This window comes from Vulpes vulpes, chromosome 4, assembly GCF_048418805.1.
Source record: "Vulpes vulpes isolate BD-2025 chromosome 4, VulVul3, whole genome shotgun sequence".
NCBI lineage: Eukaryota > Metazoa > Chordata > Mammalia > Carnivora > Canidae > Vulpes > Vulpes vulpes.
The window spans coordinates 58,445,002-58,468,925 of NC_132783.1; the positions used below are offsets into that span (position 1 = coordinate 58,445,002).

Consider the following 23,924-nt stretch of genomic DNA (forward strand, 5'->3'; position numbering starts at 1 on the left):
TTTTTCTTTAAAAACACTTTTAACTATCTTACAAGAAACTTTTAAAATCTGCTTTTAAGTAAATTTGACATTACTTCTGAAAGCACACAACTAAAAAATGTCTATCTTTTTGCCCAATTATGATTAATTGAAATTGCTTTAAAACTAGAATGTCTCTTTTTCTGCTGTTCAAAGGCAGAAACTGAGTCTTTTTCCTGTCCTTTAGTATTTGATGTTTTTGTGGTAAGCACCTTTCTTAGTTTCCTTTTCTCTCAAGAACTTGAAGCAACCTATAGGTCTTATCTCTGGATTATCTGGGAAACAGAACCTTCAAGTCGCAGTAATAAAACAACCAGAGCAGCAACAGTAGGGAGAGACTACTGCTTTAGCTTACCTATTCTTTTATGGGGACAACTGACATTTTCTCAGTCTTCTGTAAAATGTAAATAAAAATACCTTTAGAAAAGTTTTCCACTTTTATTGTTCTGTAACACAAATAGCTAAGAAAATAAATACTTGTTATGTAAATGCAGCTTCGAACCAGGACCTCTAGCATCATGTTGCATCCTTTTCCAGCATTTTATGTAGAAATTCCATGGCAGCAACCCAGAGGGAAGCTAGAAGCCTTTACTGTTGGAGTTATTTTCTATTATGTCAATTATTTAGGACTTTGTATGTTTGTGAGGATTTCTTTAACGTAGATTTTGTCATTATCCATAGGCCATATGTGGACTTTTTATGAACCAAGGCTTTTTAAATTAAAATTTTTAAGTATTATCAAAGGCATGCTTAGTCTTTACTCAAAAGCAGTAAGAAAATAAATATATTCAGGGTAATATTTACTATAAGGCCATAGACTTCAACTCTGTAATTGATTATATTATCAAATGAAATCTGGCAATAGGTAAAAAGAATGCATCATGATCTGGTAGGTTTATCCCAGGAATAAAAGGTCGACTCAACATTTAAAAATAATCAATGTAATTCACTGAATCAGAATACAAAAGAAGTAAAACTATATGATCATCTCAGAAGTTACAGGAAACCTTTTGAATATACTAAAAACTGCTGAATTACAGGCTTTAAAAGGGTGAATATTACAGTATGTAAACTATATCTCAAATGGTTTTCAAAGAAAATTGAAAGGTGCGGAAAAACTGACAAAATTCAAGACCCATTTATGATTTAAACACATACACTCTTCAGCAAACCAGGAAGAAAAGGGATTATCAGCTAGAAAAGACCAATTTATCAAAGTCTACAGCTAACATCATATGAATGATGAAGACTGAATGTTTCCTCCTCAAAGACAAGAAGGCACTCTTAGTCAACATTGTGTTGCAGGTCACTGTACAATGAGGGGAGAGCAGGTTGGAAAAGAATGAGAATGTCTACTGGTGGATAATGTGACTGCCTATATAGGAAAGTCATGGTGATCTTTAAAAAAAAAAAAAAAACAAAGCTGCTGGAACCAGTGAGTTTAAGCAAAGTCAATATATGAAATTGTATTTTCACATAGTAGCAATGAGCATTTAGAAACAAATTTTACATTACCATTTATAGTTGCACCACAAAACATGTAATGTAACCAATTTATACAAGATCTTTAGGTGAAATGTAGAACACATTGATAAAATTAGAGAAGACCTTAAGAGATATACCATGTTCATGGATTGGTATGTTCAATATTATTAAGATCTCATTTCTCCAAATTGGTCTTTAGTTTCCACAAAACTCCAGTCAAAATCCCAGCAGGATTTTTTGTAAAAATCAACAGCTGATTTTAAAATTCATACAGAAAGGTACAATTAGAGTAGCCAAAAATTTCTGAATAAAGAACAAAGTTGAAAGACTCCCACCTGGCTTCAAGACTCCTATAAGGCTAATCAGGTCATTGCAGTACTGATGAAGTGTTAGACCTATGGATCAATGGAACAAACAGAACACCCAGAACTAGACCGAATATATATAGTCAGTTTTTGACAAGAGTTCAAAGGTAATTCAGGGAAGAAAGAAGAATCTTTTTAACAAAAGGGCTGGGAGATACATATGTTGAAATCTGAAACTCAACTTATACCATAGACCAAAATTAACTGAAAATGGATCATAACCTAATGTAAAACCTAAAGCTACAAAACACCTAGAAGAAATAATAGAAGAAAAATTGTTGTGGCCTTGGGTTAGACAAAGATTTCTTAGATACAAAACTAAGTATGACTCCTAAAAGAAAGAAATGGATAAACTGGACTTAACAAAATCAATGTCTTCAAAACACACTAATAAAAAAAGCCATAGATGCAGAAAATATTTGCAAAACACATCAGATAATGCACTTATATCCAGAATATATAATTAACACTCAACTTAAAAAACTGACCTTCCAAAATATGGGCAAAAGACTTGAACAGACCTTTCACCTAAGATTATGTGGATGGCAAATAATCTTATGAAAAATGCTCAGCATCATTAGCCATTAGGAAATTGGAAATGAAAGCCACAATGAAATATCACTGAACACTTATTAGAATGGCTAATTCAAAACAAAACCCTGATGACCAAATATTGGGAAGAAAGGAGAGCAAATGAACTTTCTTATACATTCCTGATTAGAATGCAGAGTGGTACAGTCATTTCACAAAAGCAGCTCTGGCACTTTGTTATAAAGTACAACATAACGCTTACCATATTATCCATGTATGGATATCGCACATTTTTATTTATCCATCAGTTGGACATTTAGGCTTTTTAATTTTGTAGCTATAGTGCTATGAAGTTTGTTTACAAGTTTTTAAACGGACGTTTTCATTTATCTTGGGTATATATGCCTGTTAGAACTGCTGGGCAATATGGTAACTCTGCATTTAACTACCCTTTTAAAGAACTGCCATGCTATTTTCCAAAGCATCTGCATTCCCACCAACACTGTATGAGGGTTTCAATTTCTTCACATTCTTGTCAACACTTGTTATTGTCTTATATCCATCCCAGTGGGTGTAAAGTGATTCCTCATTGTGGTTTTGATTTGCATTTCCCAGATGGTTTATGATGTTGGGTATATATTCATGTGTTTACAGGCCATGGGTAATCTCCTTTGAAGAATGTCTATTTGTGTTCTTTACCCATTTTTCAAATTGGGTTGTCCATCATTGAGTTACAGTAGTTCTTTGTATATTCTGGATGCAAGTCCTTTATCAGATAAATTAGTAAAAATTTTCTCCCATTTTGTGAGTTGTCTCTTTCATGACAGTGTCCTTTGAAGCACAAATTTTTTAATTTTGGTGAAATTTTTGTTGTTTATGTTTTCGATGTCATATTCAAGAAACTATTGCCTAATCCAAGTACCAAGGATTTACTCTTTTTTTTTTTTTTAAGATTTTATTTATTCATGAGAGACGCACAGAGAGGCAGAGACACAGGCAGAGGGAGAAGCAGGCTCCACGCAGGGAGTCCTATGTGGGACTTGATCCCGGGACCCCAGGATCACGCCCTGGGCCCAAGGCAGACGCTAAACCGCTGAGCCATCCAGGCGTCCCTACTCTCTTTTAAGAGTTTTATAGATAGGTCTTTGACCTATTTAGAGTTAATACTTTTGCATGTGGACATCCAGTTGTTCCAGCACTATTTGCTGAAAAATAGGAAGGATAAATTTCTGAAGAGAATGTTTGTTTTCCCTGAAAAGGACAAAGGTGCTAAGTGGAAAATATAAACTAAATTACCCTAATCAAATATGAATAATTTATTTTAAAAATTCACTGTAAAGCATATCATGTTAAGTAAACCTGATATCAGACTTGAAACACTTTCACTAGGGCAAGAGCAATTAACGGTTCAAGGCAGTGAAGGATATATTTTTGTCTTCCATGTCTGTCCAATTTATCCAGCACTTAAAGAAATAATGTGTAACACTAATTTCTTTAAATACAGAATATATTAGTACAGTAGTACAATGCAAGAGCAAAGAACACAAGACACCTACAAGTATGAACCTAGTTTTAAGTAAAACTCAGGACAAAACTTGGAATTATATAAACAATAAGTTAAAAGGTAGTGACTTAACAAATAGGCTTCCTTTAAATAAGATTTATCCAGTGCATCTAAACTAATTCTATTGCAACAAAAACCACAATATCTAGACTTCTCAGCAATAGCTCTTACATAAAATGTAGTACAACTCTGGTTACATCTCAAAACTTAAGCCTTTGTTTGAGGTAGAAAAAAACAAATATATCAAAATATACAATTTAAGGGGAATTTCAGTTAATAAAAACTTTCATCTGGCCATTAATCTTTTGCAATTTCAAGTTTTCATATTAACTGTACATGAATATTCACTCAATGATAAAGAGTAAATGTTTTATACACAGAGATGAATCATATGCCTGTTTCTTCTTTTATCCACTTATAACACTCCCCAGATGTTAAAGTACATATACCAATATGTTTTTCTATTCATCTTTTCAAGCCTGGGTATGAGAGAATGGAGAAAATTGTCCTTAGTATGTTTCCATCTTCAGATTATTTAAGCTTCTCTAAATTTCTGAAAACACTCATTATTAAATCAAGACAAATATTTTCATAACCATTGTCTCAAATGGTCTTTTTCTAATTTATTAATTACCTGGTGTGAATCCCATTATTCATTCAATACTGAAAATACATCTATTTCAGTCTCCCTGCAAGCATAAGGAGACTTCGGAAGGAGAAGCTGAAATAAGGCTTCTCCTCATTCTTTGATGGGCATCAGGCTCTTCCAGTGGAGTCAAGTAAGTATCCACTCAATTATTCAAAAGTAGTATTTTAAAGTCCAAGGACAATGGATTGTGAAAATGGTATCACCTATGTACTTCTCAGACTACATTCCCCAGCTTCGCTGCAGCACACTTCTGTTTTAGGGTAGCCTGGCCAAGGGGTTTTGTGGTCATATTTTATTTTAGCCTAATTTTCAAACCGCATCTTAATTTTTATATGTAATAAAAATTATATCCAAGATTTTATAGGTATTCTGTCAACATTTTCAGTTTTTTTCCTGTCAACATTCTCAGAGCTGTAAAACAAAGCTCTTTCAGTCTATTTGTAAAAGTCAATCTTTTAATGACTCTTAGTTGTTATACTCTCGTTTTAAGGTAGACTGAACAAGTTCAAAGTAGGTCCCATTATTCAGTCTTATCGTAGTATATTCAAAGGCAGCACCTGTTGGCTAGACTCCTCCTACTGACTTACAGCTTTCTACAATCCAAGTAACTGAAATGCTGCAAACCATACCAAAGTGCAAGATTTTATAATATGCATAATCAGAAATTCTAATAAGTCAGAATTACAAACTTGTCAACTATGGTCAATTTATGAGATACGGTAAGTTGAACTTTAAAATAAATGCTGACCAATTATTTTTTATAAAAATTTTGAGACATTTTAGGTCCCTCATTTGAATGGATAGCCATCATTACTTAACAAATGCCTGAATTTATTGGTATTAGCAAAACCTGAACATCTGTAATCTTGTAAAGATGACCACTGCTTCTTTGACAAAGTTTTCATCTCAAGTCTTTCTGAATGGTGTTTTAGAGGGTACTGAGCTACATCTTTAGCTCTGATTTTTAAGAAACAGATTATTATATCCTTTAGTAACTTTACAAAGTGATTGATGGCACATACTTCTCCATCAAAGAGATGCTCATCTAAATCTACAAAAAGATAAATATGCCCAGAAAGCTCACACAATATTTTCTGCTGGAGATATAATTCTCTCTGTTTAGGAAGTAGTTCATAGACTGCCATTCTTGAATGGGTTCTTACAATTCGCTCACAAATATTTATGACTTGACAGAGACTTTCTGAAGGGATATGCAAACCGTTCTTCTTTTTGACACATAACAGTGACCCAATTTTAGCAACTTTGAGATCCGAAGCATACAATGCACTGATGCAGTCCTCACAAGTTAAAAGAGCTGATAACTTATTTGCAACATGACTGGCACAACAGGTGAGTTTTCGCCTGTGATCTGACAGATCAAGTAATGCCTCACTGAGAGGACAATTAGACCAGTCTTGGCAAATATCCTCTTTGTGAAAAACAGTCTTTATAACGCTGATACCATACTGACGCTGAACTGTCCAAAGGGCCAAGTCTGTCCTTCGATCAATTGAAATGTCAAGGATGCTTACTTCACTTAGAAAAACTTCATCTTGTAATCTGTATCTGGTCTCCAAATTATGGTAAGCTTTCTGGAATGCCACACAGGTAGGGTTAGAAGTGGTTACTAATACCTGTCTAAGCATCTTCAGAAATAATTCCAGATGGTCTTGACTGAATTTATAAGTCAGAAGATAAGGAAAAGGCATGATTTTAGGGAAAACATAATTCTGGTAGAGCCATTTTAAGCTCTCAGCATTAAGCAAAAATCCCAAGAATCCTAGTTTTCGCTTACCTTTAATTATTTGATTGTTGCTAGCATCCGATAATGTCACAAAGATAGTCTTGGCTTCAATTAATACCCGATTAATTTTACTGTAAGTTTCAGGCAGTAGGGGTCCTTTAAGTCCCTTTCCATAACAGTTCCTACTATTAAAAATGTCAAACAGGTTGTTAACTAAGCGTAAAAAATGGATGGTACCAATACAGTTTTGAAAAGAAGGCAGGCCTAATGACAGCAAGCATTCCAATGCACTGGCCACGCTGTCACTGAACACTTGGGCTGCACAGTTCATCTTCAGTACATGGTTTTTCAGATTTGCAAGTTTTCTTGGGAGTCTTTCCATATTTGCTAATTCCTGTTCCCCTAGTGCTACTAACTCCACAAGGTGCTGCCAATGTGCTGTGCCATTTATGAATTGAATGCTTTGAAAATTCTGAAATGCATTTCTTATTAATCTGAGTAAGTGGCAAGAATCAAAGAAGTATGCAATCTGTTGACTAGAAGATGAAGGATGCTGAAATGTACACTTCATGTTGTCTCCATCAATATGTATCCCCAATGCTTTTGCCATCTGAACACTGTGAGCTGTAGCATCAGACGTAACAGCCAGAACTGTGATCCCTATGTCACTCAGTTTGCCAATGGTAAGACGCAGCAACTGAGCTTGCAAATATCCGGATGCCCTGTTTACAAAAAAATAACCAAGAGGCGTTCTCCAGTGACCAGAAATACCCACTGCCATTAACAAAATAGTTTCTGAGGCAAGGGGTGTTTCATCGGCATCAAGTATACCAAGGCCAAAGTCCATAAACCCTTGCAAGTGGTGACTACTGGGGTCCCATTGAAGTTGTTGCTTGAGAGATATGCCTTTTATTATCAATGAACAATACTGATATAGCTGGTCTCCATTCTCTACTCTTCGTTGAAGAAAAGAAAAAATGTTGCTGTTGAAACCTGGACTGGGTTTGCATTTGGATAACCATCTGGAAAATATAAAAAATGAAAAATATAAAATTCAAATGAAGAAATTTTTAAAAAAGGAAAAATACCTTAAATGGTACTAAAGTCGGGGTGCCTGGGTGGCAAATTCGGTTGAATTCGGTGGCTCTTGGTTTTGGCTCAGGTCAAGATCTAGTGGTCATGAATCTGGTCCACACCAGACCCTACGTTCAGTGTGGAGTTTGCTTCAGATTCTCTCTCCCTCTCCCTCCTGCTCACTCTCTTTCTCTCAAATGAATAAAATCTTTAAAAAAAAAAAAAAAATGGTACTAAAGTATAGCCTCAAATCCTTATAAAAACAAAGCCAAGTATAAGTAGCCAAATTCTACAGACATTTTCAACCATGTATTCATATAGTTACCAGAAAATAGTAAAATAATGGGGAAACTGAGAAACAGAGGAGTATTTCAAGATGCAAACATACCACAAGGCAATTTTCATTGCTCATTTACTTTTTTTTTAAAGTATACCAATTACCCACTTTGTTCTAATTGATGTGTTTAAAATTTAGATCATAAACCAGTCTTACCTGTAAATTCAATGAAATAAGAAAACTGTTGTAGAGGAAGGAAACTCTGGGAGTATCTAGCACATCTACCCCATTTTACAGGTTAGGAAACTAGGACACAGGAAGAGCTCATGCCACATGGTCCTGGCTGTGCTGCTAGTTCTGTACAAATGTAGAAGCCAGATTTCCTGAGGTCCTGCTAGTGCTTTTCCCACTGCTCCTTGTAGCCTCAAAATTATGCCCTCAGGGACAATTAAGGTGTCTGCATTTGTCTGCCCTACAAGTACCTACATTATTACCTTAGGAGTTCTTCTGTAGTGTCCTCAACCCTCCCAGACTCCTGATTATGCACTCCTATTAACCTTAGCATTTGTCTTCAAAATCGTTTTCACACAGTTCTGATTTACTCTAATTTGTTGTAGGGTCAGGAAAAGCAACAGCCAAGTTTAATCATTGTCTAAAATAAGATTAAATGGATGCTAAAGTAGAGACTGGAGAGTTCATCCTGAGGTCTACTTTTGTAACTCAAGTAACTTTTGGGTTTTTGTTTTTGTTTATTTAAGATCTTTATTTAGAGAGAGAGAGAGTGCTAGCGTGAGGTGGGTCGGAGGCAGAGGCAGGGGGAGAAGACGACTCTCCGCTGATCAGGGAGCCCAATGTGGGGCTCAATCCCAGGACCCCAGGATCATGATCTGAGCTGAAGGCAGATGCTTCACTGACTGAGCCACCCAGGTACCCTGGGTAGGCGTTAGTATTTCTGATTTTGGGGCTATATTCTAAGGTGCCAAGGTTTCGTCCTGGACAGTCGACCACTATTTAATTTTTTTTTAAAGATTTTATTTATTTATTCATGAGAGACACAGAGGGAGAAGCAGGCTCCATACAGGGAGTCTGATGTGGGACTTGATCCCAGGTCTTGAGGATCACGCCGTGGGCTGAAGGCGGCTCTAAACTGCTGAGCCACCCAGGCTGCCCGACCACTATTTAATTTAAATGTACCTCTCTAAGTATTTCAGGACAGGGCTTTCCAAATATTTTGCTGTAACCTAAAAGTTCCATAAATGAAATTTACCCTCACTACATGCTATGCACACACACATATATAACATTATGTATATAATGCCAACTATGACCCACTAAACTGATTTTTTTTTTTTTAAGATTTTGTTTATTTAATCATGAAAGACACAGAGAGAGAGAGAGGCAGAGACACAGGCAGAGGAAGAAGCAGGCTCCATGCAGGGAGCCTGACATGGGACTCGATTCCGGGTCTCCAGGATTACTCCCTGGGCCGAAGGCAGGCACTCAACCACTGAGCCACCCAGGCGTCCCACTAAACTGATTTCAAAATGCACTAATGGGTTTGAAAAACACATTTATAGGATGCAAAAGACATACTTTGACTCTTAAATTGCCTATAACCTATTTAGGAGACAAAAGTATTAATCAAAAAAAATTTAAGTATCAATCGGTTGTTTATATTTTAAAATAGTAAAATAATGATGAAACAGGTCAGTGCTACAGCCCACTACTATGTTGAATACCTTTTGCAAAGATGCTTCCAAATTTTAACTTTAATTTCTTTTTTTTGCATTAGGATTCTCAAATGAACACCAAAGATGCTTACTGTGTTGCATATGGAATCAGTATGTAATGAAAGTATTTCATGCCTTGATGTAAAAGTTTTTAGTTTAAATAGGCTAAGATAAAGCTTATGTTCTTTGAGCTTGATTTTTAAATAGAAATCTAAATAGTATTTTTATGTCCATAGCTATGAGAATGAGGTCTTGAATATCAGGCAGAAAGATATGTGGCCTTGTTTTTAGAAGTTTCTATATCTGAAAATGGAAATACCGAAACCAGGTTCGTGACTTAGAACTGTAGAGAAGTGACTGATTTCTGTGTCTAACCTTTCTTCCCTTTTAAAATGAAATTTTTTTTTGATAGAAAAAAAAGGCACATTATTTTTTTAAGAGTAAAACAATACTGAAATGTGCAAAAATAATCACTTTAATATTTATACTGAATCTTTTTTTTTTTTACTTAATAGTAATGTTACAGAAATATTTTTCTGTGTCCTTAACTATTGACTTACAGCATTTTAAATGTGTACATGGTATCCCATAGTATAGTTAAGCCATAAATAATTTATGCTGTTACACTAACCTGTCTTTCAACAGGTTATTTCCATTTTTTAGATAACAGCACTGTAACATGTACTCATGTGCACATATATACACATACATACTCCTGTCACTTATGCAATTCCTAGGAATAGGATACAAAAGTAAATCTACTTATACAAGTATTAGAATAAATGGATTCAACTTTTATAAGAAATTAAAAACAAATTTTGGACCTCCAATGCACAGAATTGGATTAATAAATTTAAAATTAATTCACATTCCAATTCTCCTTCACACAATTTTTACCAAAAATTTACATTCTCAACAACATATTTTAAATTAAACAACAGCTTAGTCATGGAGCGATTATAGGAAGTCCACTGGGTGGCTTTAAACTGCCTGGAGAAGAACTGCTGAAGAGCCATGATTCTGAGCTGAGTGTTTTTCAAGACTGTTAGCTCTTCCCATAGTCTTGTTTATCTCTGAATCTCTCATATTACCTTCCCTATTAGAGGGAACTAATTTACTATATTACAATGAATACCTAAATAGAAAGTTAGAGAAAATATAAATATCATACTATAAGTATCATTATTAAAATAAGGAAGGCTGAGGATGTTATGACATTCTTACAAAAGATATGTGAAAACAAACTACCTTCAAGACCCAAAGAACTGGAATTATCTGAAGTACAGCTCTGGGAAGGTTCTGGACATAAAGAATTTAAGAGAGAACTGAAAAAGATGCAACATCAGAACACAGCAAATTACAGAAGTGGCTTATAGTGGGTAAGAATTAGAGAAAGATACAACAAGTAGAAATTAGTGAGGGAGGTACCCGTCTGAATCAAAGGTTTTTAAAAATATAAGTCTGGCTTGGTCTGTCATCATCTAATTGTTTATCATATAACTGTCTCTCCATCATCAAAGAGGAAAAACAATGATTCGCATTTTCTCCTTTCCCCCCCAAACTTCTTATGTCTCCTGCCCCAACTCTCAGCTATTATCTTTTTAAGTAAGCTTGCCCAGTGCAGAGCCCAACATGGGGCTTGAACTCACAGCCCTGAGATCAAGACATAAGCTGAGATCAAGAGCTGGTCATTTACTCAATGGAACCACCCAGGTGCCCCTCAGCTATTATCTTTATATCACTAAGAAAATAGAAGCAATCCAATAAAAACTCATTTTCCCACTACCAAATCTGTTAACCTATTGAATGTGTATCTCTGCCTTTCTGCCCCTTGTTTGAATGTTTTATAACAAGCATGTATTACTATCATATTAAACAAGGTATTTTAGTTTCAGACAAAGTTCCAAAAGAAATAATAACTTTTTGAGTACTAAAGTTGTACTAAATAGGGACATCGGGTGGCTCAGTCGGTTAGGCATCTGCCTTCAGCTCAGATCATGATCCCGGGGTCCTGGGACTGAGTCCCAAGTTGGGCTCCCTGCTCCCTGGGGAACCTGCTTCTCCCTCTCCCTCTGCCAGCCGCTCACCCTGCTTGTGCGCCAGCATGCTCTCTCTCTCATCAAATAAATAAAATCTAAAAAAATAAATAAAATAAAATTGTACTAAGATAATGTCATAGCAAAGGTTATAAAATGCAAAATGACCTGAAAAGAGAAAAGATCAGTGTGAGCTGGAATTGCCAGAGAATATTTAATCCAGAAGTTGATGTAGAACTATAGGAAATGAAACATCTCACATAAACCACAGTGCAAAATCAGGAATCAGTGGTTTTTAAAATCAGTGAAGAGAGCACTTGACTAAAAAAGGCATAGAAGGGGGAGATACCAATATAGTGTCTATAAAAACATCTCCTGCCTAGCAGAAAGCACACATTTAAAAATAAGAATAACATCTGGTCTAAATAGCACAATCATATTATGGAAGAGCATGAATAAGCCTATACACAAATGTTCAACTCAATATATTAAATGGCCATTACAACCAAAAAACGGGAACAATATAAATAAATGTCCAACAGTTGGAGAATGCCGTGGTTAAGTAGAGTACAACTACCTGATACTATGCAGTTATTAAAGATCGTACTATGTAAAAAAACTAATAAATTTAAGCACAGAAGAATAACTGGAAGAAAATTCCCTAAATGTTAATAATAATTGTTTACATATAACAATTGGTAGAAGGATTAATGAATTTTCCTTTTTTCTCTCATTTCTATTTTTTATTAGTATTATTTTAATAGTATGTGGAGGAAAATTATTCTTTAAAAAGAGTATAATACACAGCATGATGACTACAGTTAATAATACTGTACCATATATTTGTTTTTTTACTTATTTATGAGAGACACAGAGAGAGAGAGAGAGGCAGAGACACAGACACAGGGAGAAGCAGGCTCCATGCAGGAAGCCTGATGTGGGACTTGATCCCAGGACCCTGGGATGATGACCTGAGCCAAAGGCAGACGCTGAAACCGCTGAGCCACCCAGAGGTCCCCGTATCATATATTTGAAAGTTGCCAAGAGAATAGGTCTTGAAAGTTCTCATTACAAGAAAAAAGCAATTTTAATTTTGTGTGTGATGAATGTTAACTAGCCTTAGTGTGGTGATCATTTTGCAACATATACAAATACTAAATAACTGTTATACATTTAAAACTAGAATAGTGTTATATGTTAATTACATAATCTCGCAGAGTTTCTCCAGCTCAGAGCCCCTCTGAGTCTGTTTTAAAATTGAAGCAGTAAGAAACCAAGAGGCATGTTCCAGGACAGGGGGCTGCTGTCCTTCCCCGCTGGCCTCCGCCTTATCTACACTGAATTAAATGGAACACTGTTCTTTAGACAGCAACTTGAGGTCCACTACATTTCCTCCTTACATCTATTTGAAATGCTAAATGACTGTTGAGGCATTTTTTTTTTTCTTTCCACAAATATTTACCAAGGGACCATAGTGCTCCAGGTACCATGCAGGATCCGTATAAGAAAGTAGCATAACAGAATCAGACGCAGACCTCAGACTGAGGCGGCTCCTGGTCCAGTGGGAAAACAGTGTTTTAAGAACTATGATTCAGGGATATGTGGGTGGCTCAGCAGTTGAGCGCCTACCTTCAGCCCAGGGCATGGTCCTGGAGTGCCAGGATCGAGTCCCTGCACTGGGCTCCCTATAGGGAGCCTGCTTCTTCCTCTGCCTATGTCTCTGCCTCTCTGTGTCTCTCATGAATAAATAAATAAAATCTTTAAATAAAAATAAAAGTACTATGATTCAGTTCTGTATCATTTGTGTGAGAAGAGTACTTACTGCAGGCCAAGCTTCTGATAGGATGTCATATCTAATTTGAGTCTGAAGACTAGAGTAATCACCAGGACCAACAGATAGAAAGAGAGAGAGAGAATGGGTACAGGAACAGTAAGTTCCTGAGGCAAGAAGCAGCAAGGAATGCCTTAAAATCGAACATAGAATGCTAGAGGGGAAAGAGGGAGGCAAAAGATGAGCTCTGGAGCCCAGCAGGGCCCACATCATGGGAAGTTCAGAAAACCATAGGAAGGAATTAGCCTATAGGCTGTGGGCAATGAGGAGGTTTACGTATTAGGAAAGTGACTATTATGGTTGAATTTTGTCCCTCAAAAAGACATACTGGAGTCCTAAGCCCCAGCACACCTCAGAATGTGACCTTATTTGGAGATACGGTCTTTACAGAGATAATCAAGTTAAAATTAGGTCATTAAGGTGAATCCTAATCCTACATGAGTGGCCCTCATAAAAAGAAGAAATTTGGGCACAGAAGCACACATATATAATGGAAGATGATGTAAGGAGACATAGGGAAAAAGACCACCAACTACAAATTAAGTCAAGAAGAGAGGAATGGAACAGACTCTCTCCCTCATAGCCCTCAGAAGGAACCAACCCTGCTGACACCTTGATTTTGTGGACTTGTAACCTCCAGAACTCTGAGACAATAGATTTCCATCATTTTTAAGCCCAATTAATCAATATTAAAAGGCATCTGTAAAACCAGTGATACGAAAAATAGTAAAAGTTGAGTGTTACTTTCATGAAACATTACTGCAAAGCCACTGCGTTACTTGCTTTACACTAAGAGAATTAGAAATATATCTATGTACTTTAACGACAAATCCTACAAAATTATTTACCAAAATCTCCTCCCAGAACCTGCCACAGGCATCAACTTATAGAGCTTACAAAAATGCAGCTTTTTGTGCTTAGCCTCAAACCAATGGTGTCAATTTAGAACTGTTCTAGATTTTCTAGGATAGTCCAATATTAAAACTACTGAAGTGGGCAGCCCGGGTTATATAGCGGTTTGGCACCGCCTGCAGCCTGGGGTGTGATCCTGGAGACCCAGGATCAAGTCCCACATCGGGCTCCCTCCATGGAACCTGCTTCTCTCTCTCCCTCTCCCTCTGCCTGTGTCTCTGCCTCTCTCTCTGTGTCAATAAATAAATAAAATATTTAAAACTACTAAAGTGTTTTAGAAATCCTCAAATTACTAAAGTATATTAGAATCCGGATTTTTTTTTATCACCCAGTGTCTCTGCCATCTGGAGGATGCAAAAAAGTTGTCAAAGTATTTGCCTTCATGTTGTTGGTGAAAATATTGCTGCTGTGATAATATGCAAGTACCACCTAAAAGTTTCTAAGAAGAGAAAATGGACTAATAAGAGTTTAAGTATGAATAGCCTTAACACATAAAATGCAATAAAATAATAAAATACTAATTTTCTTTAACATCTAAAAAGTAATTCACTTACGTCCTGAGGATGGAAGAATGAGGCAGCTTGAGAATCTTTCTTACATAATCATAGACTTTGCTACTGCACAAGTAGAGTGTACATGCAAATTGTTTCATTTCTGTGGAGTACTCAGCTGTTTCTCTCCAGTTATACAACTCCCACTTAAAATCTGTTAAAATAAATTTATTTATTCTTTGTGATGAAGAGTGTACAGTAACATTTTCAGGTATAGATCACAGCATTTGGATATAAATGCAATGGGCATCCAAATCCAAATCCAATCACAGTTTAACTAAGTTTGTTCAATTAATATCCAATCATATGGTTAATATGGTTAATTGATTGGTTAATATCCAATCATAGAGCCTCCTGACTAGTTCATCCTGTTCATCTTGAATCATTTCACTCAAAAGAGGGAAGAAAAAAGTTTCAACCTGAATCACTGTGTTTTACTATTCACTGGCAGCCTAAGTGGAGAATTTTAGAGGAAGAGGGAAGAAAATGAAATAGTGGATAAAATTAAAGTCTCTGGATTATGAGCACATTTATTTGTTTTATTTTGTTCCCTGGTTACCATTTATTTAAGGAGTGAAAATGAGACACAAGAAACATTTCTGAGGATGGGATGCTATTCAGATTGAATAGACAATCTTCCCTACCTTGAAAGAAAAAAAAAAAATCCTCTTTCCTGTTGGGGATTCCTGTTTATTATGTCTGTTTTCCCCTACTGGAAAAACACAAAATATTCTCCTCCTTTGGAGATACCTATTCTTTTCTAGAAATAAGACATACTTTTTTTTTTTTTTAACCAAAACATAAATCCAAAATCTCTACTGCTTTCATCATAGAGTAAGTTGGAAATATGTATTTTGTCCCTCTTCTTTGTTCACAGAGTAGGTAGTTTTCCAATGGACATATCTGTCTTCTATAGAACATTTTAGAAAATAATATGGAGATTCATAGAGTTTTCAAGCTCAAGGAGAACTGGCGAAATTATCTGGTTCAACTCTGCTGCAAAAACACTTTAGTGATAAATTACATAGCAGTTAAAACTGCTTATAAAGAATTTGCAGTAAAATGAATTAAGTGCTTTATAAAAACTGCAAAGTATAGTGTATGTTATCAACCATATTATCTCATCTCTGGATAGCAGGATTATGCTTAACTTTTATCATTTGTATATTTCCTCGTTTTTCCTATAATAAACCACATTACTTTTAAAGCTGGAAATACATAAAAGGATTTTGGCAATTCCTTTCTTTTTTGCTTACCCTGAGACTTCATGTTTCAGTGAAGAGCACATTTTCATAAGCAGTAGCAGAGTAAATACTTTATGATATTTTGGAAAAGGGGAACATACCTGAAAACTGTGCTCGTAGCAGACACTCTGTTTCTTCAGAAAGCAGTTTCTCTTCTACAAGTGCGTCAATTAATCGTAAGCCCTTTCTCTTCTTGATCATCCTATAGTTTTTTACAGAGACCAGTCTTTTTTTGGATACCTGGAGCATCTGTTGCACCTCGGCCAGTTTCTCTGCACCTATTGTCAGAGGTCTCTTTAAACTGTAGTTATGGTCCTCAGTAGCGATCTCTTGTGAATTATCAGGAAGTGGCTGTTTTAGGATTTTCTGTCTTGCTTTACCTTTAAGGTGTACACCCTGAAGAACCTGCAATAGAAACATCAAATTCAGGTTATTTTTGAAATTATCACACAGAAAACTGTCTATAAAAATACCACTAAATGCAAAACACTCACCTGGTTGCTTGGGAAAGTTAATTATGAAAGAAAAAAGTCATAATCTCTGATTTTTGCCAATGTATTTAAAGGAAAATGTGAAAGAAGTTTTTTGTTTTTTTTTTTTCATCTCTACAGAAATAGTAACCTGATGCTGAAAGTTAACACGATGCTGAAAGTGTCTGAAATGGTAATGGTAACAACAGAAAGGTGGCAATTTGGGAAGGCTTTGTGGAAATGAGTTTTGAATAGTTTTTTAAAGGAGCAATCACATGACTTGAGTTATTTTTGCAAAAAGGCAGGCATAGTAGACAGAGCACGGGCTTTGGAATTAAGACTGAACTGGGTTTGAATCCTGACTTCCTCATTTAGTAGCTGTCACTAAATCCATCAGCTCCTCATTTGTAAAATGTGGATAATAATACAGAGTTGTTTTAAGGATAAAATAAGATGACTTATGTAAATCTCCTGGCACAATGGCCTGGACCACTGTAGGTCTCAATAAATAATGACTATTATTGATTTTACACAAAAGCATGAAAGCAAGTCAATTTATCAGATATACAGTAGTTTGAAAGAATTTGAGAAAAGAATACAGTAGTTTGAAAAGAGAATTCAGAGCAGTTAGAAATGCACGCATCAGGATGGAAGAGGTAGATGATTACAGCCTGTGCAGACATGATGAGCCATGTACAAGAAGGTGGCCAAGAGATAAAAGGAGAACACGGAAACAGAAGAAATCTCAAAATGTAACACCAATACTGGTGACTGACTCACAGAAAGCCCTCTCTTTTCCATATATACCTCCCTATATGGATGCTAATAATTAGGTATATTTTTGGTCAAGGTCAGTAACATCACTGGGAGGAGCCCCCAAAAAGGTGTAATTTCTAGGTATTCTGGAAACTGTCTTACACAGCCTGAATTCTAAGGTATCTACTAGTTGATTCTTGCAATCAGTTTAGTAATCTTTATGTGTGTCTTGACAATGATTTGCATTTTATATACCTAATTTTTTTACAAAATTCCAATATTCCATGTAGATTTTTTTAAAAAATGAAAAATGAGTTTTCTAAGCATTTAAAATCTATTATTGGATTTATTTTAAGAATTTTAAGACTTAGGACTTCTTCTTAAATCTCTGTAAATTCTAGCTATAATGTGAGGTATCTTGGTTTTTAAAGGCTCTGTAGAATTTAATTTTGTATGTACCTAGAGTTAAGTACCTTGTATAGAGAAACAGAAGGCACAGCTCCTTTTTTCAGCTTTCTTCTTATGCCATATGACTCAAAGTCACTTTCTTGAAAATGTTTGGAACATAGTATAGCACCTGGTCCTGGGATCCAAATCTTTTTGCTTCTGGGGTCCACACGATTAACAGCCCTGATCCATTTTGAGCGCTGTATGGTATCAGTTGGAAATCTACAGCAATCATATTAAAGTTCCATTAACATGAAATTATAGTAATACTACAGTATTTGTTACATAAATCCATTTATTTAACTGCTTTATATAAACATCAAGTCTAGTTAAACTTACTTAATTTGATTTCATTTTTTTCAAAGTTCTTTGATTTTTTTTAATCCAAGAGTTCTGATTTCATTTGCTTCAATCTGTACAAGGGCAATTCTCATATTAAGTATCCTACCACATTTTGTCTTCACTGCCTACACTTAACAGAATCTAAAGCAGATTCTGACATAGTCTTTAAACTATGTCCCTGGATTCTTTGCTCCTCCTCCTCTTAAAAGATGGAGCTGACTCTCCCCTTGAGTGTGGGCTAGAGATAGTGATTTGCTTCTAAGAAATAAAAAAAGCAGGAGTGGCAATGGGCAATAAGACTAGATAATAAAAGCACTTGCTCCCTCTATCGAATGATTTTTCTCTGAGCAGAGCTTCTCCGCCATGTCATAAGCAGTCCTATAGAGATATCGGTCTACTTGGCAAGACAGGCTTCCAGTCAAAGGCTATGTTGAGTGAGCTTTCTGAAAGCACACTCTTCAGTCTCATCAAATGTTCAGAAGATTCTAGTATCGGCTAACATTTTACTGCAATCTTATGAGACACTCTTTAACACCCAGTTAATCCACTCCTGAATTCCTACCCTCAGAATTTGTGAGATAACATTTCCACTGCATTTTTTAAAAAATTTGTCACTAAGCAGTAGAAAAACAAGTACATTTCCCATACTTGATTTTCCTCTCTTGTTTTGAAAGGCACCACTTTTTCCTAGCCTTGAATATAAAAATTACCTTGTATTTCTCTATTTTTAAACCCATACTACTATGTTTAGAAATTGGTGAGAAAAAAAAAACTTACAAAATTAATATAATGAAAATCACAAAACTACTCTTTCTGCGCCCTCCTTCCTTGATTTATCTCGGGGACAGACCTAGGTAGCTGTGTGATTTTATATATACATATATATGTATATATATATATATATATATTTTTTTTTTTTTTTTTTTTTTTTTTTTTACTTAGGTTTTAAGGTATATAATTGTTAGGAACTGAAACTAGTGAAAATTTTAAATTTCTCAACTCATTGTTAGGGAAATAATGTAGCAGTAAGGTAAAACACAATTTTGAGATGTTCTCTCAATCACCTTGAGAAAAAACACTGAATTGGAAAACCTGTATTTAAGCTTCAATTACCTTTTATCAGCCACATGGTATTACATACATTTCTCAATCTTTGAGCCCCCTCACAGGGTTGTTAAGAGTGTACAAGGCAGCAAATCCATTCAAAACCTTTCGTAAACGGTAAAGTACTACCTGGAATTTGTGTTTTCCTAGGAAACAACACTTCCACTTTCAGGACTTTCATTTTATTGTTCCAGAAAGATGATGCTACTTGATCAAGAGGAAATTATTTTTCTCATAAGGGTGAGGCAAATCCATCTCTTTTCACGGAGTTCTTTTCTTAACTAGTGGCACATGTTAATGAGGCATCTTTTCCAGAGTCGGGGTGTAGTCTCTAACTATGGTAAAGGACAGTAAAAAGGTGGCTAGTCCACCAAATTATATCATATAGCCTGATCCTCAGACGCAGTTTCCCACCTGGCATGCCTGCTGACCACAGCCATCAATCCCCTTAGTCCATGGAATGGCCTGGGCCACCTGGAGCCCTTGAAGTACAGTCCCAAATAGCTTTGTTAGTTTGCCCCAAAGTATTAAATATTTCCTATGTGTAAAACATTAAAGGGTTGGGATAATAGTGTAGTCTAACCAGCATGACTAATTTGAATTCTGAACAAAATTATATTGGTAATAAGAATTGATACTACTTTTAAAGCATTCACCTTGAGCCATATATATATGTTTAAAGTTTATTTAAGTAATTTCGACACCCAGCGTAGGTGGGTGGCTCAAATTCACAACCCAAAATCAAGAGCTCCCCACTCTTCCAACTGAGCTAGCCAGGCACCCAGGTGTGTGTTTTGAAAACTTAGTTTTAGTCTTACAAAAGTTCTGCACAAAAGGTTTTTATCCTTTCAAGAAGATGAAACCAAGACCAGAGCTAAGCATAGCTACCAGTAAATAGTACTTGAAATTGGAATTCATGTCTCCCTATTCTAAAGCCACCTCTGGCAAAAGAAAAGTCCCAAACCAATCATCATCTCATGTATACAATAATGAATTGGGTAAATCAATACAGAATCCATGTTCTCTCTCCCATTGACTATGCCTTTTTTACACTGCTGGCAGAAATGTATCTTTGGCTCCCTGCATATATTTTCCAGAAAACTGGCTAACAAAATCCTTTCTATGGTGGTAATCTCTGAGGAGAGAGAGAAAGAATTGAGGGGGTAAAACTTGAACTATATCTGTAACTTAATTCTCTTTTAAGGGGAAAAAGAAAAAAACTGAAACAACGCAAAATGTTAGCATCTGCTTAATTCTTCTGATGGGTGCATAGGTGTTTGTTATGTATTATTTTTTGCCTGCTAGTATGCTTGAAATGTTTCATAATTAAAAGTTTAAAAATAGAATCCATTACAATTCAGGTAAAAACGCTTCCAAATTATCATACATATAGTTCTTTGGTTATGAAATAAATTGTTCAATTTCTTTACACCAACAAAAAGAGCATGACTCAAAGTGCCACTTTACTTGCCAGTCCCACTTAATATTCAACCATTTATGTGTTTCACAAAGTACCAGTAATCTCATAACAACAGTTTCCACACCTTTAGTCCTTTCGACTCATGCTTTTCAGCCACAGCCCCTTGCCTGTTTCCTTGCAATGTCTTTGATAACTCTGGTAATCGGACTTGGAATGCTGGGGGAGGCTTCTGAAGAGATATTACTGGAACAAGAACTGAACAGGAATTTGCCATGCAGAGAGTGGCCACTCCAAGCAGATACAGTAACACAGAGATATAAAATAACTACTTGGATCTTATTGGTTCATAAAGCATTAAAAAATAAGTTAATTTGGAGGCTGGAGAGGGTTAAAGGAGAGCGTAGAGGTAGCTGGTACTTGGTACAGATGGGCTGGAGGGATAGCTAGAGGCCAGATGATAATAGATGCTGTAGTATGTTTAGGATCCATCCCTCCAGTCAGTGGCCTCCAGAGGAATATGCACTCATCTACTGAGATTTGAAGAAATTAGATTTTTATAATTTTTTTGCCATCCTTTAATTTTTGTGTTCCATAGTATATATTAGTACATCACTTCATGTATGTAACTTATAAATCGCCGTGCATATATCAGGGACATGTACTCAAATTTCTTTATGGAGAGGGCTCTGTCATCAGTAAGTTTGAAGATGATGCCTTTGGGCAATGTTAAGTTGACAAATGTTAAGTTGACAAATACTACCCTGTGCTAGGACTAACACCATAGTATTCTAACTCGTCTTCCTGTCTCTCATTTCTCCTACCTTCTTTACAACTTCCTAGGTATAGGAAGACAAAGATGATTCCCTCCCATTCGTACATAAGGACATGTGTTTCATTCAGCACAGATATATAATAACAGAAATATAGAGGGAATGTAATTCCAGTTTTGGAAGAGAGGTATAGGAGGAAAGGCTTTGCAGAGGAGCTTGGACTGTATTTTATGCATTGAAAAGCCCGGATTAAAATCCTTCCTTTAGGGATCCCTGGGTGGCTCAGCCGTTGAGCGCCTCCCTTCCGCTCAGGGTGTGATCCTGGGTTCGGGATCGAGTCCCACATGGGGCTCCCTGTGAGGAGCCTGCTTCTCCCTCTATGTCTCTGCCTCTCTGTGTATCTCACGAATAAATAAATAAATCTTAAAAAAACAAATCCTTCCTTCAGGGAACTAGCATAAAATTTGCATTTTTAGAAAAATCATTTCCAGGAATCAGGACAATGGAATGAATGGGGAATCAATCAGACTGAAAGACTCACAGCAGACTCTTGTAATAATTGCATCACCTTCCTTTCTTAAAATTAAGCAGGTCTTATTTTGGTCCTCAATAAGTAAAATAAATAAATTAAAGCAGTATAAGAACTCCTCCTCATTTAAGAATCTAAGAAGGCACAGGAAAAGGAAAAGCAGGGTAGCAAAACAATTGAAAAAAAAATTAGAGAAAAAGGAGATAAGTTGGGACAGAGTGTCAATAAAGCCAATGGAGGTGAAAGTTTCATGGGGTAGTCGATATGACTAAAAGTTAAAGACGTCAAGAGAAGGGTTTAGAAGTGCTCGCTTAGGTTTGGCAGGATTACCGGTGACCCTTTGTTAGTGCATCAGAGCAGTAGTGACAGATATCTGGCAACAATAAGTTGAAAAGTCAACAGGACTTAAGTAAATAGGTTATGTTCCTGTTTTGAGGAGCCTGGCTACAGGAGTCATAGGCTAGCGCAGAGGAGTACAGAGGCTCGAGTTTGTGTGTTTAGAAATGAAAGTAATGTGAGCATGCTGTCTTAGGCAAGTAATCAGTAGCTGGAGCAGTTTATTAAAATAAAGAGAAGAGGAACAGGGATGCCTGGGTGGCTCAGAGGTTGAGCGTCTGCCTTGGGCTGAGGGTGAGATCCCGGGGTCTGGGGATTGAGTCCCACCCACCTCGGGCTCCCTGCGATGAATCTGCCTTCTCCCTCTGCCTGTGTCTCTGCCTCTGTGTGTGTGTGTGTGTGTCTCTCATGAACAAATAAGTTATTTTTTTTAAAAAAGAGAACAGGAACATATTAGTTGGGGGAGGGAATCCCAAAGGAGAAAAAGATACAATTACAACAGCTTAAGTGGAGGAGGAATCAACTCTATTTAAAAAACAAAGCAATGACTACAAAAGGCCTACCACACCTAGTAGAAACTCCTTAACCTTTTCTTTGTAAATGTCTTTAAATTATTTTCCACTCCTCTATCAGGTATCTCTGTGCTTCCCACGCCCTAACGTTTTCCCATGCTGTTCCTATTGAGTGCTATCTTCCTCCTGCTCCCGAAAAAGCTCAAGGTCCACTTCAAATACCACCTGTCCCATAAAACTCTTTTTGATTTTCCCATAAAAAAAGTCCCTCGGCAATGGTTTAACTCTCTACATCTCCTATTACTTTAGTAGACTACCTTTTCAAGTATTTTTGTGAGAACGTCTTACCCGCTTTCTTACTTCCCACTGTGCCTTGAGCTTTGATTTGAACGACATATATACGTATTACAAACACACACGAACACCACAGAAGTACTACACAGACGTGGGTTCAAATCAGACTGGTCTGAAAATCGGTCCCACACTTAAGCCAAATGAGAACTTCCCTGCCATGACGAGGTCCAGCCAGAACGGGACCCGCCTCCTAGGGCTCAGCCACTACTACTGAATAACCTGCAATGACAGGCGTTCCGGTGAAAACTCATCTACGCTCACGCTCACGCTCACGAGCAAGCCGCACAGTCTAATGGAGCCGAACACCTTCCGCAGCTCTCCCCAAATGCCCTCCCTCCCCGTCTCCTCACGTTAAATAATAAGACGACCGAAAGGAAGGAAGCACGACTCCTTTCGAATAACCCTCGCTAAAAGCCACTAGGCAACCGGCAGGCAACGCGAAAGAATCAGCAACTTAGACGCAAACCCTATGCGGGGAGGGCAAGAATAACCCGAACTCTCCAACTTCCCACGTTCCTTTCCCCCACGCTACGCACGTCACGTCACGTCACGTCAACGGCGCGACGCGCGCCCGGCCCCGCCCCACCCCGGCCTACTGCCCGCCTGGCTGCGCCGGGAGTTAGCCGGAGGCTGCTCTCACGCACTGGTGAAAGGAGAGGCCGCGCTCCCGGCTCAGCACGGTGTCCCGGGTGCTGCAGCCCACTGCCGAGCAACTTCGGGTCATCTTCTTGCTACGTGGGGCTCCACTTCGGGTGTGCCTGCGACAGCATTGATCGCGCTCGAGTTTAGCTCCGCCCGTGGACTCGGCGGCTACGACCTTTTATTTGTCGGAAAAGGCGGGCTCTTAAGGCGCAAGACTCCTACCCTTCCTCT

General features: G+C 37.0%; 1 protein-coding gene across 4 annotated transcripts; it reads right to left on the reverse strand.

The window, feature by feature from the left end:
• Positions 1-442: 442 nt before the first annotated feature.
• Positions 443-23,912, reverse strand: THAP9 (THAP domain containing 9). 4 transcript variants are annotated; one of them, XM_072755821.1, is made up of 6 exons: positions 23,518-23,580; positions 19,260-19,465; positions 17,711-17,906; positions 16,113-16,416; positions 14,771-14,921; positions 3,335-7,378 (listed from the first exon to the last, which is right to left on the reverse strand). In XM_072755821.1, exons 4-6 carry the CDS (start codon positions 16,258-16,260, stop codon positions 5,401-5,403), a joined length of 2,277 nt encoding a protein of 758 aa, XP_072611922.1. In that variant the 5' UTR covers positions 16,261-16,416; positions 17,711-17,906; positions 19,260-19,465; positions 23,518-23,580; the 3' UTR covers positions 3,335-5,400. The 4 variants fall into 4 exon arrangements, with proteins under 4 accessions (XP_025853970.1, XP_072611921.1, XP_072611922.1 ...); XM_025998185.2 differs by lacking the exons at positions 19,260-19,465; positions 23,518-23,580 and adding an exon at positions 23,696-23,902 and having other exon boundaries at positions 443-7,378; XM_072755822.1 differs by lacking the exon at positions 19,260-19,465 and having other exon boundaries at positions 20,675-23,577.
• Between the last annotated feature and the right edge of the window lie 12 nt (positions 23,913-23,924).

Excerpts from the sequence above, each read along its gene's own strand:
- THAP9 (XM_025998185.2), bottom strand. The coding sequence starts at position 23,775 with ATGACCCGAAGTTGCTCGGCAGTGGGCTGCAGCACCCGGGACACCGTG. Across the intron at positions 14,922-16,112 it reads GCTACGAGCACAGTTTTCAG|ATTTTAAGTGGGAGTTGTAT; the intron begins GTATGTTCCCCT and ends TTATTTTAACAG. Across the intron at positions 7,379-14,770 it reads CATTCTTCCATCCTCAGGAC|ATGGTTATCCAAATGCAAAC; the intron begins GTAAGTGAATTA and ends TATATTTTCCAG.